Source organism: Sardina pilchardus, chromosome 21 (assembly GCF_963854185.1).
Source record: "Sardina pilchardus chromosome 21, fSarPil1.1, whole genome shotgun sequence".
In the NCBI taxonomy this organism is placed as follows: domain Eukaryota; kingdom Metazoa; phylum Chordata; class Actinopteri; order Clupeiformes; family Clupeidae; genus Sardina; species Sardina pilchardus.
In genome coordinates this window covers 28,959,485-28,975,599 of record NC_085014.1, presented here as the reverse complement: position 1 = coordinate 28,975,599, position 16,115 = coordinate 28,959,485, and the positions used below count along the sequence as shown (strand labels likewise).

Sequence of the window (16,115 nt, the reverse complement as noted above, 5' to 3'; positions counted from 1 at the left end):
ATATACTGTGTGAGAAACATAATGCATGCATTTGTTAGAGATTCTGTATAATGTCATTTCCCCATGATGTGATCCATCTTCTCTGTCATTGGTGTTTTTTCTTAAGATGACTGAACACAGCTTGGTTTCCTAGTGCTCGTCTTGTCTCTTTTTAGCCCTGCCAACGGAGGCCGCACGTGCGAGGGCCCTACGTACCAGTTTGAGCTGTGCAAGCGTGACGAGTGTGACGGGCCCTACCAGGACTTCAGGGAGAAGCAGTGCCTCATGTGGGCCTACACCCTCGACGAGCAGAATGCCAAGCACCACTGGTTGCCTTACGAGCACAGAGACCGTAAGCATTGCCCCAGGGCTACGTTTCCCTAACGTTCCCTAAGAACATTTCTACATGAATGTAAACTCGACTCGAACCTTCAATGGAATCTTAGTTCTCAAAACAAACTGGCCGTGTTCTTACAACTAACCTTGTTTTGCACTCCAGATCCAAACATCACCCCATTCCTTCTCCCTGATGGGGTTTCTGTTTGGCAGCACATGAGCTTATGTATAACCTACTTCCCTCAGCCTGCCAATCTGTCTCATGTAATCAAAACAGCCAAAGCTGCATGCATCCCTGCATTCAACCCCCCACTCCCCTCGCGCTCTCCTCTCTCGGCTCTCGTCTCTCGGCTCAGCCTGGCTCTGTGTTACCACCACAGTCAACCACTAGCAGCTGTTGTGAATCAAAGCACATGGAAATTCAATCGTTACAAAAATACCAATTTTCTATCCCACACTTTCCACACAGACTTCCTAAAACAGGGATTGTGTCATCCCGGGGAGCCTGCTGTTGTGCTAGTGTGTAGTATTGCCGGGGTGATTGGCTGCTCCTCTGGGATGTGTATGAAATCATCTTATTTGAGGCCAAACAGGCAAACTCGCTTCTTCCCACAAGACTGACTCACCAGACTTCTTTATTGCTGCCTTCTTCAAAGACAACATGTGTTCAAAATGAACTTAATGTCACACAGGGCTGCGTTTCAGTTAGTGTCATGTTGTTTCGTTTTCCAAAATATTGTCTGTTTTGCTAAATGCTGTTATGACTGGATGAGTGCGCCATTAATGAGGGAGATGGGTTTGATTTGCGAAAGACAGCTTGGGGTATTTCCAGACCAGTTTTTATTAACGCTTTGTTGTTTTATGCCACCTTGCACAGCTTAACATTTTGATTAGGAAATGATCACCGGCCAAGTAACGCAATATTATGTTATTATAGACAACCATGAATCAACATCTGATGTTACCTGTTTCATGAACAAAATCAGGACCATTGTGTCACAACATTCAACTTATTTCACCATTTTACAAACACGCAACTCCCATTACTTTCTCACCACTCCGTGCCACAAATATGATAGTGTCTTTCTCTTACGCCAATAGAGCCCCATCCCTGTCAGGCTGTAGCACAGCTGGTGGATGAGGTGGATTATTAATAGTGAGACTAAGGCTCCATCTGTTTGAACTTGTCTGTCTGAACCTGACATGTAACATGGATTAGCTCTTCATAGAAAATTCCTTTTTAATTGGAATGGAGGAACTGTCCTGAGATCGTGCGCGGGGTTACATGGTTGGGATGGACAGCTGAGTTGGCTGTAATAGCATAGTTCCACCATGACTCACTGTGAACAGATCCCATCCAGTCCAATCCATTCCGATGGATTAGACATTTTGTTGACTCGAAATATGAAACACATTGCATGCCGATTTGCCCTTCTGAAAACATCTGCAGCAAACTAACCACGTAGTCCTTGTATTGTAGGCGGAAGGCTTTATTCTGAAAAACTCTAACATGCTGTGTGGGTTAACAATTGTCTATTAAAGACTGAAGGAAAAAGAGTGCTGTAAAATATCAAACAACATAGTCTATGCTTAACCTGCCATCAGCCACTTAGACCTCTGACAAGTGAAAGGGTTCAGATGGGGCTTTCTCTCAGTCTCTCACCCACCACAACACACTCCCACAGTCTCAAGAACAATAGCAGGGAACCTTGGGACTAGCATTAGCAAATTCAGTCACTGTGCTACAATATGCAAAAACATTTATGAGCACCTGTGCTTGTACAAGACAGCTCTGCATCAGCCCCAGAAATGCGTTGGAGTTGAGTATTCCTGTGTGTGTGTGCGTGTGCGTGTGTGTGTGCGTGTGCGTGTGCGTGTGTGTGTGTGCGTGTGTGTGTGTGTGTGTTTGTGTGACCCTCAGCTAAGCAGCGCTGCCAGTTGTTCTGCCAGTCCAAGGAGACGCGCGCGGTGGTCAGTATGAAGCCCATGGTGGAGGACGGCACGCGCTGCTCCTACAAAGACCCCTACAGCGTGTGTGTGCGCGGCAGCTGTGAGGTGAGAGGGCCGCACAGGAGCAGGCTAGTTCACAGAGCGCATGCGCTCATACACTTGAGTGTGTTTGGATATGTGTTGTGTGTGTACGGCTTATTTGGCTGTTGGCACACTATATTTTTCCAGTAAGTGGAAGCCACAGTCCGGGCACGACGACTCCCACAGGACTGCCGTTTAGAGTGATGCGCCATTAGCTGGCCTTGGCGTCCTGTTGCGCTGGGGGAAAAAAGCAGCTGTGTTTTTGTTTCATTGCATTTCTGTCTTTTTATTTTGATGTAAGTGCTCAAAGCCACAACCTGTCTTCTTTAGCACGCACACCATCATAACAGTTGCACACTCTTCCCCTCCCTCCCTCTCCCTCCCTCTCTCTCTCTCTCTCTCTCTCTCCTCTCTCTCTCTCTCTCTCTCTCTCTCTCTCTCTCTCTCTCTCTCTCTCTCTCTCTCTCTCTCTGTCTCTGTCTCCCTCACTTCCCCGCTCCTCCCCTGTGTGTGACAGGCAGCGATTGTGTAGAATCCCAAACAGGGCCGAGGGTCAGGGGCTGGAGAGCCCAACTGACAGCCACGAGCTGAGGAGGGACTGTGACATGTGCAGACAAGCACGGGGGGGGGGGGGGGGGGCACACAGCCAGAGGAACATCTTGGATTTAGCCAGCAGTGGGCTGCATGCCAAAATACTGTAGCTCTTATGTCAGGATTGGAAAGAGATTGCTCAAAATGCTAATTGTGTGTGTGTGTGTGTGTGTGTGTGTGTGTGTGTGTGTGTGTGTGTGTGTGTGTGTGTGTGTGTGTGTGTGTGTGTGTGTGTGTGTGTGTGTGTGTGTGTGTGTGTGTGTGTGTGTGTGTGTAGAAAGTGGGCTGTGATGGAGTGATTGGCTCCATGCAACAAGAGGACAACTGTGGAGTCTGTGGGGGTGACAACTCCAGCTGCCATGTCAAAAAGGACAACGTCACACGCTACCCCATCAAAACAGGTACTGGACTCCTGTGCACTACACTAACTACACATGGAGCTGCTCACACGCAACACACATGCATGCATGTCATTCTCCATCTGCACATCCACAACCACTACATCAGGCATGCTGAAGCTACAACAAATCTCTACAGAAATACATTTGTATGTAGGCCAGCAATATAATGTTTAAGTTGCACAGATTTGTTTTTAACTGAAAGCACGTATCGTGCTTTGGTGATGGAGTGTTACTTTTTGGATTGCATTTTTTCAATTAACATATCTGCTAATTAACATGAACAAGTGCGTAGAGGCCTTCAATAAGTGTTTACCAATAACTCCGCTAACTGTTTTAGAATAATGCCTGGGTTTGACAGGAATGCAGTACTGTTTGTTAATGTTGTGGTGGAAATGCACTTACATCCTGCTGGCTCCTCAGTTTAGTTCACATGTTTTAGTTTTAGATGAAGTCATTGTAAACTTTGTGTTGTTGACAGAAGTCAGAACTTTGTGACCTTGCTGGAACAGATGAAATGTTTGTCTCTAAGAGTCTGGTCTGTTCTGTATCATTGTAATGGCTTTTCTTTTGAAGTTACCTCCAAGACAAAACATGCAGCAAAGCAGAGCACTGGAACTGACATGACCTACAGTAGAGTAGTCAATGCACATTTAGAGTCGGCTAGATCCAAGCACACAAGCTCAGCATGTGAACTGCTGTTGTGCCGCACCAGAGAAGGTCACCATGATTGGTTGCTTTGTATTTTCCAGGTCGTCATGGTTAACACAAGGCGATGTTATTCTATGATGTTGAGGCTGCAATCATATTTCATATTCACACATTATTCTGGATTGTTTTTGATCAAGTGTGCTCATTGCTCTTGCTAAATATAGGTTTTGTAAACAAAAGTGTTCTCATGTGTTGTGTTTGGCCAAGCAGACACTCTCATGTGACTAACATTGCAGACATCCAGAGGAACTTGCATATTCCCTCAACATCGCCAGATTTGTGACCAATGTACACCAGATGGTTTGTGCCACTTTGTAGGCAGGCTTTCTGAGGCCGCGACTAGGCAACAGTTATGCAGTCATTTTAAGCAACGTATCGCCATCTAGTGGTCTGAAGTGTAAGTCAAACCCAAAATTCAGTGGACTTACAAATATCCATAAAGCTCCACATGAAGAACTGTATTCTGTAAGAGAGCATACTGTAAGTATAAGAACGCGAGAGTTCAGGGTTGGTGACAGCCCCCAAGACCATACTGTTCTCCTCTCAGCCTTTTCTTAATTACTCTCACATGTTCATGGATTGCCTAATGATGTGTGTGGCAGGTTGGCAGCACATATGGTTGGCATGCTGGTTGCAGAGTGTTTCAAGGTAGCGAGCGATGAACCTCCGACCTAAACACATCTCAGCATTCTCCAGCCTACCCTCAGATTTAAAGCAGCTTTGCAGCAGGGCTTTCACAAGAGGACTCAGAAGGAGCTCCTAGATTATTTATTGGACCTAGATAGATTTTTTATGTGTTTTGGATCAATAGCGCAGGTTTCATTTGATATCACTGACAACTAAAACTAAATCCTCTGGATGTGTTTTACTCCTGGTTGCAGGTTACCTGAGAGTACTTGAAATCCCACGTGGGGCCCGACATCTACTCATCCAGATCCCAAAGGGAGCCCCACATGCCTTAGGTACAGTACCAGCACTCATCTCATGCCACTCCACTGGTGCAACGTAGAGTACTCTTACTTTACAAACACCTGATGAGGCAGGAGAGACCTAAGCCCAGATGGGCAACATGAAGCACATTTGGAAGTGTAGCCAGTGGTATGCAGTAGTGCTTTAGCAACTGCCAGAGTGCACTCATTTCTATAATTCTCCCCATGATGATATGTGAAGCTCGCTGTATAACATGTATAATGTGGTTATAATGCAAACGAAATGCAACAGTTGATCTATTGTTGTTGCCCTCTTTAGTGGTGAAGAACAAGGCAAATAGCCTGTTCTTCCTGAATGCAGACAGGAAATTCTCCGAGTTCACTTCTGTGATTGAGAAGGGTGTGGAATGGGAGTATGAGACGGACAAAGACAAAGAGACCCTTCAGACGACCGGCCCTCTGAGACATGACACAGTCATTATGGTATTGAACACACACCCTTCTGTTCATACACATTTAAACATCACAATCATTCTCAAACCACTCACTCACTCCATTGATTAATCAATTGCTCTACCTCAGATTCATACCAACGGTGAATCCAAAATCACGCTGTCCTACAAGTTCATCATCAAAAATGCCAACGAGAACAACGAGAACAACATCCCTCTGGATGATGGTGTTTCATACAAGTGGATAGTGGAAGGGTGGTCAACATGCAGCAAGCCATGTGGAAGAGGTATGGAGCCACACAATGTCAACTACAGCCCAGACAAAACAGACCCACAGTGTAGTGCTTTCCTAGAGTGTGGCCAATTAAGTAAGAACTGAAAGAATGTGTTGCAAAGTTTTGTCTCTTGTGGTTAGGACTTTACTCTGAGAATCTTTCAACAAACAATTAAGACTGCCTCTGCTATTTGTTGATACACCATTTTAAAAAATATGTTCAATCTGTGGTAGTGCTGAGAGTAATCCTACAATGAGTTCCATGTTTAATTAGAACTGTAGTGGTCAGTGATCACATTTGACTTGACTAGAGCGCCACCTAATGCTTAAAAGAAGCAACATGTCCTGCCAGTGAGCTGATTGAATGCTTGGCCATTCATTGTAAGAAATTAGTACCAATCTAAGGTACACAATGCAACCACTTCATAGGAAAGGAGTTTTGGGATTGTCACTGTCATATCATATGCCAACCAAACTAAATTAATGATCAATGTTGTATTTTAATATCCCATTTAAGTATTGTGTTTTATTATTTATATATTATTATTTATGATACATTATTTGTGGGTGTTTTTGTTTTCCTGTGTGTAGGTCAGCAGCATGCACTTTATGCCTGTATGAAGACCACGAACCATGAGTCTGTGAAGGTGGAGCGCCCCTGTGGTGACATGAAGAAACCAGCATCAGAGAGCAGATACTGCAACATGAAGGAGTGCCCACTGCCCATGTAAGCTGTGTGTGTGTGGGACTTAGGGGAGAGGCGGGGGAGGCTGATTGCACTCATAAAAAACGTTCTGTCTCTTTGAAATGATAGCACTTCACGACAGTAGTTCCCTGTGTATTCATTGTGTATAAGCAGTAGGACAGTGTTTATGCAAGTTAAAAAACAAAACCATATTATTTGTCCCATATTAACCTCATAGCTGAAGAAATTTTGCCAAATCAATGTATGCGCCGGGGCTAATAGTTGGGAAACGAGGGTAGACTAGAGGTTAGATTTTCTGCCCGTGCCCGAGCCCGACCCTGACCCTGACCCGAGCTGATATTTCTCGCCACTATCCTCGGGCCGGGCCAAGCCCTTGATCAAGCATTTGTGGTTTTGTTATTGTTACTTTATTAGCCCTTAGAGCCCGATTGACGCAAAGTGCGTCAACCACACACCCATTCTGCTCTGAGATGAGACATTTAATGCGCGAAAGAGCAGAAGTGGGGCTTTCCAACAAGACTAGCCACTTGTCTGTGCAATCAAGTATGAAAATGTGTATCATATTTACAGTCACCCGCACCCATTACTCTGAATTACTTGCGAATCGTGATCGCACAGATATGGCACGCATGTCAGATGAGAGAGGAGACACTGTGCTATCCAATGATACCAAATACACCCTTCTATGTTATAAAACTGACAAAGTGACAGCAAAATAATAACTTCATTTAGCTCGACTTACCACATGTTTTTGTGTGCTTTTGTGGCATAGTATGTTCATAATCCAACGCTATCATGTGTTTCTCTATGGCAAGGCACGTTCAAAATCCGGTTTTGAGATCCTAGCAAATTCCTGCTTGGTATCCAATTCAAGACCTACAGTATATTGCATACTCAAACTGCATTCACATATATTTTGTAGCAAAGTAGGCCTACTGTAAGTAACGAAATGTGTACAAAGTTGCACAAGTTACAAAATGCAACCCGTGTTATGCGCAGCGTCTCCTCCACTCGCACGCATCACACTGCTCTGCTGTGTACAGTACATTGTGTAGCTTAGAATGAACAAACAACGCAGTTTACATGCTTGGTCCTTAATTACGATCATTCTAAGCACATCTCTGTAGTTCAAACAACTCGGAATTGTAGTTAGAATGTCAATTAGCAGCTCACATTTTTTTAAAAAAGGGTCGGGTTTAAATCGGCCGGGCTCGGACAGAAAGTGCACGGGCTCGGGTAGGGTCTGGCTTGATTTTCGAGGGTAGACCCAAACTTGTAAAAAATGTCTACAACGGTGGACGTAGACCATATTAAAGGTTCTGCTGTCATTTAAAATTGACATTGCACATCACATCACTACCATGCACATTGTGCTCTCCTCCTGCAGCTGGGATGTGGAGGCCTGGGGGCCGTGCACTGAGACCTGTGGCAAGCTGGGCTACAAGATCAGGGTCGTCACCTGCATGAAACTGCTGGAAGATGGCACCAGGCGCAAGATTCGCAACAGACACTGCAATGACAACCGGCCTGATTCTCGCCAGCCCTGTAACAGACACCCCTGTCCACACTGGAAAGTTGGACCCTGGTCTGAGGTGTGTGTGTGTGTGTGTGTGTGTGTGTGTGTGTCATGTTTAAAGCTCCTCTGTGAAAGGCGTTGGACAAATGTGTCTGTATTTTGTGTGTATATATTGGTGCATGAATGTTTCTCCATGGTTGTTTTATGGATGCATCCCTGAGTATGTTGGTGCGTATATGTGTGTGTGTGTGTGATTGCAGTGCTCGGTCACATGCGGTAGTGGGAGTCAAGAGCGGCATGTGCAGTGTCGCAACCGTGCCACCACCATCACTGGGTCATGCCTTGAGGACAGCAAGCCTGCAACAGTGCAGACGTGCCTGATGTCTCCCTGTCAAAGTGAGTGTTCTGGCCATAGTGGATGCCACTGGACATACACTGTATCCACCCCATTGGGTGAAAACTGTGTTTTTCTGTCCAGCCTCAGAAATGAAAATACTGGATATAAAGTTTTGTCCCATAGTGAGAAAGTGCCACATATCGGGCGCCACAAAGAGAAATTATTTAGATGTGTTTTGGAGTAATTGCTGTAAATTAGTACATTTTAGTGATGGCATATTGTGAGAGCATATTGTCAACACAGAATTGGTAGTTATGCAGCATCATATCTTTAGGAAACTATCTGACTACTGACATGTCATTCAAGCAGTAATTGAAGGGGCAGAGAGCTGTGTCCTGTTACTACAGTATGTTGCGCTAACATAACCAGTGACTACCTGTCTTGTTCTCTTCTCCAGGTAATTTCTTGATCCAGTGGCTGTCCAAGCCTAACACTCGCGACCCTGCCCCAAAGATTTCCTCAAGTAAAAAGTCTCTCCCCAGCTTGGCACTGGCCTTGCGCTGCATGCCCTCTCTCAGCTGGACCCTGCCCCTATCCCTCTGCCTCTCTCTGCAGGGCAAGCTCCCCTGACCGGCCCCACGCTGCTCTGCTTCTCCCCCTCCCCGGTCCTGGGGTGTGGTCTGTCCTCTCTCACGGAGGCTTTTGTCAGACAGCAGGGGCTGAAGGCTGGCAGACTCCTGTGCTGTTTCTCTCTCTCTCCTTCTCTATCACTGTTTCTCTCGCTCTCTCTTGACCTCCTCTGAGGAGCTCTGTGTTGTGAAACACTGACCAGTCGGGGAAAAAACTCATTTCAAATGTCAAGGGGAAAAAAGTGTTTCAAATAAGTATACTGCAGTTTGATTGGTAGCGAGAACAGGTGGTGAGTGAGTTGGTTTTTAGTGTGGGAGAGAAGGAAACTTTGTGATTGGGCACCCATCACAAGTTGTTGGGTTGGCTTTGGTTTACACTCCTTTGATGGCGGCCATTTTGAAGTGTTGCCATCATCTTAAGGTAGGGGTGATGATATGGGGGAAAAGAAAACAAAACCAAACAAAAAAGAATGATGAAAGCTTTATTGTGAATGTGAACTCATCACAATGAGCGTTATCTTTGCTAAGTGCTCATTTCACTACATATACAGACTATTGAAACACACAGGCACGTGCAAGATGTGAAAAAGAGTCATTGTTGTTGAGCCCTTCAAAATAGGGAGTACTGTTGAAATGCCATCCCATGTGGCTGGCAAAGGATGGTGACGATGAGGTGATAAACATGTTTCATATTAAAACAGGGTTGAGGTTTTTCCACACAAGATCTATTACCATTCCACCTCATCCTCCATCCTCTCTCGACTGTTAAATACTGAATTTCAATAAATGCAGCTTATTTGTGCTTGCAAACTATAAACAAGAAGATATATATTGGATGTATATACATCCATAAATATATTTGTACTTATATATGAATATAAATCTATATGAGTCTATATGAACAATAATATAACAAATAATTCATTTTACCCTGAATAAGCTGTAGCTTATTTGCCTAACCCTTTGGACTGCTATTGATCGCTCAGATCCTTGACTGTTACGTGGATTTTTTTATTGGTTTTACATGAATACAGAAGAAAATCTTTAATTATGGAAAAGGTGAAAAGTGTTGGGGGATGGGGGTAGACTTCTATTATGCAGGACATGTTCAGCCAGTTGCCTCACTGTTGTTTTTGTTTAAAAAAAGAATGGGAGGATTTTATTTCACTTTGATTTCCTGCCATACACATACACATCCATTGCACAATGAGTTTGGGATGTATGTGTTTGAGTGTGTATCTGATCAGTGTTTACCATTTTGTGTGTTTACATATGAGTGTGTGTGTGTGTGTGTGTGTGTGTGTGTGTGTCCATATATGGGAGCGTGGTTTATATGCATTTGTATGCGAGGGTGTGTACATACATTTGTATGTGTCTATTTCGTATGTGTAGAGGAGGCGTTGTGTGTGTGTATGTGTGTGTGTGTGTGTGTGTGTGTGTGTGTGTGCGTGTGCGTGTGCCTATACCCATGTGTGTGTTTGGGATGTGTACATGTTAAGTGAGATACTGGCAGACCTAGAAAACCAGAAAATGATATATGGCAAAATACCTCATAAACCTCATTGTTTTTTATTACGTGCACATGTGTTTTCTTTCTGACATTGAGCGCAAGAACAATGCCTTATATTGGATTGAATGTAAATGGCATTTATCTATAAGAGTGGTGGCTTTGCTCATACAGGTGTGTTTTATCACAAACAAAAAGAGGCAGCTTCAAACCCCCAAATTTACAACCAACACAAATGTCACAACACAGCCAATACATATTTTAGATAATGGTGGACTGAAGTCCAAATATCAAGTATTAAATTGGCTAGAGCAAGAGTTTAAAAAGGACACAGGGCATCTCCTAAACACTTCAGATTTATCATTGTTTTGTGATCACATTTCTGCTGTGCTTATGTAGCGAGCTATCAGAAGTCATGTGCCAGAGATGATTGGGGGAAAAACTCAAAAAGAGGATAAAGCCAGATCTTGCAGTGTGATACTGTATATACCATTGGTGTTGACTGTATTTAATAACGTTCATGACTGTTAATTCCTTACTTATGAAAAAATGATACTATTATCTACTATGGGTAACTGTTTTTGTGGCTTCACTGGCCTGCTGCGCCTGGTCGGCTAATGTGGGGATCAAACGTTTGGGGCAAATGTTCAGAAACATTCAGATGGACTTACGTGCACTGCGTCTATATGCACTTTGATTTATCAGGGAAACTTTATTAATGTTTTGTAAATGTTTAATATATGACACTTAAACGTGCCATAACAGTTTTTACATCATCATGGAAAACCTGTAGTTTATTTATTTAATGACCTATTTATTTACTTATGTATACTCATTCTTTGCAGTTTGATTGATTTCAAAGTAATGAAGTGTTTTACCAAAGTGACTGTGAACTTGTACCTTTCGATACAGTTGATTTATTTTTATTAAGAAAACAATCTATATAAATATAAATATATATATAAATATATATATATATACATAAATATATATTACTGGGGGAGTTCATTGTTTCAGTTTCTGTCATAATCAACTGCAAAAGTTGTAGAAATAAAAAAAATTCAAATGTGTCAAAGAAGAATTTATATTTCATTTTCTCCTCTGAATTGTTTGAGTATTACTAATAGAAGGAAGAAAACAGGGGTAGACCACGAATGTGAAACACGTCCAAAACAGTGACTGAAAATATCACAATTGTGCCATGCTCATGACACGTCAAATCCCTATAACATGGGAATTCAAATCTTTAGGTTGCCATTGAGATGGTTCAGATTGAGTGATGAGTGTGTTTCATGTTCCAAAGCAGATAACACTAATTGTTTGCCACTCACAAAATGCTGTCAAATTTACATTATATTTTTACTGAATCTTAATGTAGTATCTTTTCAAGACTGTTCTATATCTGCAGGGACATGTAACTTTACCCAAATACAGGTTCACAATGCATTTTAACAACAATAGACAATGTGTTTTTATGTTCTCAAGACATTGAACAATTGTAGTAATTTCAAAGTTTCAGTTCATCCAATCTACTCTGATTGGACTACTGGATTAGACATGTGAATGTAAGCATTTATTATATGACTGTAGGTGATCCTGAATGCAGCCAATCTTTCATTTCAGTTGCTTTCCAATGCATCAAACAACTGCTTGCCTTTCTTTAAGACTAAACCCTGCATTCTTCTGCTGTGCCACAGATACACTTACTGTAGGCTCACACATACACATCCCTTCCCACTTATTACTACAACATACTGTAATAATGCATAATATTAAACATATGCAGTGGCTCTGGACATAAACTTATTTCTTGACTGCATGTAAATGCATTTTGTAATCTCTATTGTAAAGTCTTTGTCTCAGTGTTACCTCTCTTTCCTTATTTTACAGGGCAAAAGTGCCAGAAAGACAGGTCAGTGTTTTGCCGTATGGAGGTTCTGCGACAGTACTGCAACCTGCCTGGATACCAGCGCTTGTGCTGCAAGTCTTGCGCCGCCAACACCACAACTTCTGATCGCTCTAAATCAAGCACACATTCAAGTCATACCACACAGCACACAACTACCACCACCACCACCACAGTCCAGTCAACTCACAGCTATAGCACAACCCCTTTTATCACAAGCCAGACTCCTGCCACGTTTACTAGAGCAGCTGATAAACATAATACCACTCCCAGCACATCATTCACTGTCCCCAGCAACCTCTCCACTCATACAACTGCTCCCCTCGCTCAGACAAGTGCTCCCCATGTCATCTCAGCCAGTAATGGTACGTCAGAGAACAGCAGAACTGAATACAGGGAAAATCTGGTGACTGCCACTACCTGGCTTGATTATACTCCAACAGAGGGTCCAACAGACGTAATAGATGACTCTTTGATAACCAGCAGTCCAGTCACAGTTGATGATTCCACACTCAGAATCACTGTCAGTGAAGATGACGCCAAAGATTTGACCACATCTGGTTGGCTAGAAGTCACCGATCACTTACTTGAGAGTGTGACCACTCCATCAACATCTGCAGACTACAACAAACAGGAGACTGAGGCATCAACAATGACGACAACAACAGTGATGATGACAACAACAACACCAGCAATGATGACAACAACTAGCATAACAATGAGGACAACAACCACTTCACCAGTGACATCCATCAGCTCAACTAGCACGCTAGCCACACAGCCTGAGGTGACAAGTGAAGGTAACGCCATCAATATTCCCTTCCGGATCATCGGGGTAGACAGTGACGTCCCCCTGAATAATGTCATCTCCAGTCGTGGCCGCATCTTCCTACGAGAACGAACAAGGAACAAGCGCATCCAGGAACTCCTTGATGAGAAACGGAACTTTCTCCTGCGCCTGAAACGAGAACAGGCTGCCTGATGTCCAAATATGGTTATCTGTCAACAGAACACTGCACATATCTTTCCCCAGATTGAAGTTATTGATTTAATCCCACTGCTGCTCTTGGTACTCCATCAAGACTATACAAATATGGTACTTGTGCTTCCTCAGCCCCTAACAGTGTAGAGGATGGCAAACTGAACTTTGTGGAATAAAGAAACCACTGGCAGATGTTTGCACAGTTGCTTTGAATGGAAAAAGCTTCACCTAAGACATTTGTTCCAGCTTTAACATTCAAAACAATTTTCTTTAGATGTTCTATATATTGGCGATATCCTTCTAATGAGAAAGAAAAATCTCTGTTTAGTCCCTGTTTCAAATATCCAAACAGGTTGAGGCACATAATGTTCACTGTATCTCTAAGTACAGTCCGTTAAATTTCATTCCAATCGGTTTTATTTATTTATTTTGAACCATTAACAAAAAAAAGAGTGTGTAGCACATTACAGAGCCCAAGACCATTAAGTCATTCAACTTAGGTTGACTGTAGCTTTCCAAATGAAATTTCACAATTGCAGCTTATCACAAAATATAGTTAGGGCCTATGCTTAGAGATAGTGTCGCCATAGACTGCAGTTTTGCTATATTTTGTTGTTTCTTGCTGTACAGATACATGCCAGCAAAGTGAAATTCTCTGTCCCATTAATACCAGTTAGAAGCAGGTGATGGTGACATAGTTGAGCAGGTTGGGTGGGAAGAGTTGGGGTTTAATCCAACAAATGAGTGAATTTCAGTTAATCAGGTTGGAAAATTGCAGAACCATGGCGCTCAATTGGTTAAAGATAGAGTTAGTGATATTCTAAAGAGATTATTTTGGACTCAACAGCCCAAAGATACAGTAGATCCTTCCCCTCAGTGCCCCATAGGTTTAGAGGTGTTTCTGATTGGCTGCAATGAGGGGGCACACTGTGTTTGATTTCAGTTTACAGAGCCAGGGCTGTGTAGGAAAAACAATATTTTTTTTTTCAAATACAAAAAAAGTGTATTGTCTTGTAATCTATTACTTGATTGATTTGATATGGGGTTGTTGTTCCTCCTTAATCCAAACAACACAACACGCCCACATAGAGAGAAGAAAGCTTGGCCTGCATGTATCTGTACTGTTTGTTCTGTGCGCCCAGTCATAGCTCTAGTTCCCACAAGTCTGGGGACACTGGACATGCATTGGCCAATTTCACTTTCTTTCTTTCTTTTTTTTTCTTTTTTTTTTTTTAAATATGAAATGCTCGAGCTGTCTCACTGCAACTACAGCTCTTTGGGACTAATTGCCAACAGTGATTACATAGCCTATATAAACTATTTTATTGATTAATGTGAAGTGTAATGATCTCCAGGTCTGTGGCCGATCAGCATAATTGTGGTCCTCACATTTCACTGAATCAAACTGTTGAGGCCCTCATTGAGTAAACAAACTGTTCAAACAAGCCAAATTGTCTCTGGATAGAAAAAGGAAAGTGTCTGGATTCAGACTGGTGAGTGAGATATTGGTATGAAAACAAATGTTTATCTAGCAACCTTTTTTATGGATCTTTTATTTTTTGGCAAACTTTTTGTGTGCAATGTTTTAATGTACCTGTACATGCATGCCACACTGATAGGTGTCTTAGATGTCCTACAGTATTTATGAAATATCCATGTGTGGCAAGGTAATGCTAATCAACCTTAGCTACATCAATTTGACCTCAGATAGAAAATATATGACAAATTGGTCTACCTAGAAAGAGATACTAAATAAATATCATTATTTTCTGATATGAGACTGAAATATTCCATATAAAATCAGGGTTTGTGTAAAAAATATTACAGAGTCATACTCTAATGTTTGAGTAGGGATTCATAGCTTTAGGCTGAAGGTGTCAATCTCTGATTGGCATCATCAAGGGTTTTCTATGATCACTGTTGTTATGTAGCTACTTGAGGGATTTCCATCAATCCAGTGCAGTGTTGGAGGAAAGAAAACACAAAATGTCCAAATCACTCACATCTTTTGATTCCCTTTCTGGCACAATTGAGTTCCAGGAAATGCTGGTGCTATCTTTATTGTGTACGGTCAGATGCTTAAAAATGTGTGCTGACTGGACATTGCTACTTTGGCTGCTCTGTGATCTTAAGACACTTTGTGGGATATAAAAAAGCAATTTGCCTTTATTCAGGGAAATGGGAAATGCCACGGTCTAACATTTATACAATGTTTTGTTGTGTGGAAAACAAAACAGCCTGTTTGTCTTTGTTAATTAATTTGCACCTTATTGATAATAATGTGCCCAATATATAGAAAAAGGATGAGGCTAAACTAATTATGTATGTATCTTTATATTTGGTGGCATTATATTTTTTATTTTTTATTGTTTTCCATATTGTAAATATTTTCAAAGCAGGAAAAAAATCTTCAAATAAAAAAAATATTTTACTCTTTGCATCTCATAGAGGCTTTAAAGAGCAATTATTTCAGCCTTATAAATGGATGTTTGCCATGGTTGCAAAACCACAATGTGTTGTACAGTATGGAGTATATGTACATATGGTTGAAAATTGAGTATTTATTAAAGTTTACTTAGACATTTGATCTGCAGATGAGATGCCATGTGTGACTCCTTTTTTGGATTTACTCTTCCCTTTTCAGTGCAGTTGCATGATGTTTGGGTACAGTCACATCTAAACTCAGAATGAAGATAGTAATGAACAGCATGTAGTCTGTCTCTGCTTCATTTCTGAGGTCGGGTTGTTCCTGACATTCAAGCAACCATGATGCTTTTCTCATATAGAAATACAAGTCTGAGAACTGACATATCAAGTCATATCATCCTCAA

At 42.1% G+C, this 16,115-nt stretch overlaps 1 protein-coding gene across 1 annotated transcript in view; it reads left to right on the top strand.

The window, feature by feature from the left end:
* LOC134068639 (A disintegrin and metalloproteinase with thrombospondin motifs 2-like) overlaps positions 1–15,859 on the top strand; it is a 146,208-nt gene extending 130,349 nt beyond the window's left edge. The window contains exons 12-22 of the mRNA XM_062524324.1: positions 156–331; positions 2,237–2,370; positions 3,215–3,338; positions 4,928–5,008; positions 5,295–5,458; positions 5,558–5,714; positions 6,293–6,428; positions 7,795–7,999; positions 8,184–8,319; positions 8,718–8,783; positions 12,287–15,859. Coding sequence (XP_062380308.1) covers positions 156–331; positions 2,237–2,370; positions 3,215–3,338; positions 4,928–5,008; positions 5,295–5,458; positions 5,558–5,714; positions 6,293–6,428; positions 7,795–7,999; positions 8,184–8,319; positions 8,718–8,783; positions 12,287–13,284 — 2,377 coding nt within the window. The 3' untranslated portion in view covers positions 13,285–15,859. The remainder of the gene's footprint in view (positions 1–155; positions 332–2,236; positions 2,371–3,214; positions 3,339–4,927; positions 5,009–5,294; positions 5,459–5,557; positions 5,715–6,292; positions 6,429–7,794; positions 8,000–8,183; positions 8,320–8,717; positions 8,784–12,286) is intronic.
* Positions 15,860–16,115: the final 256 nt, after the last annotated feature.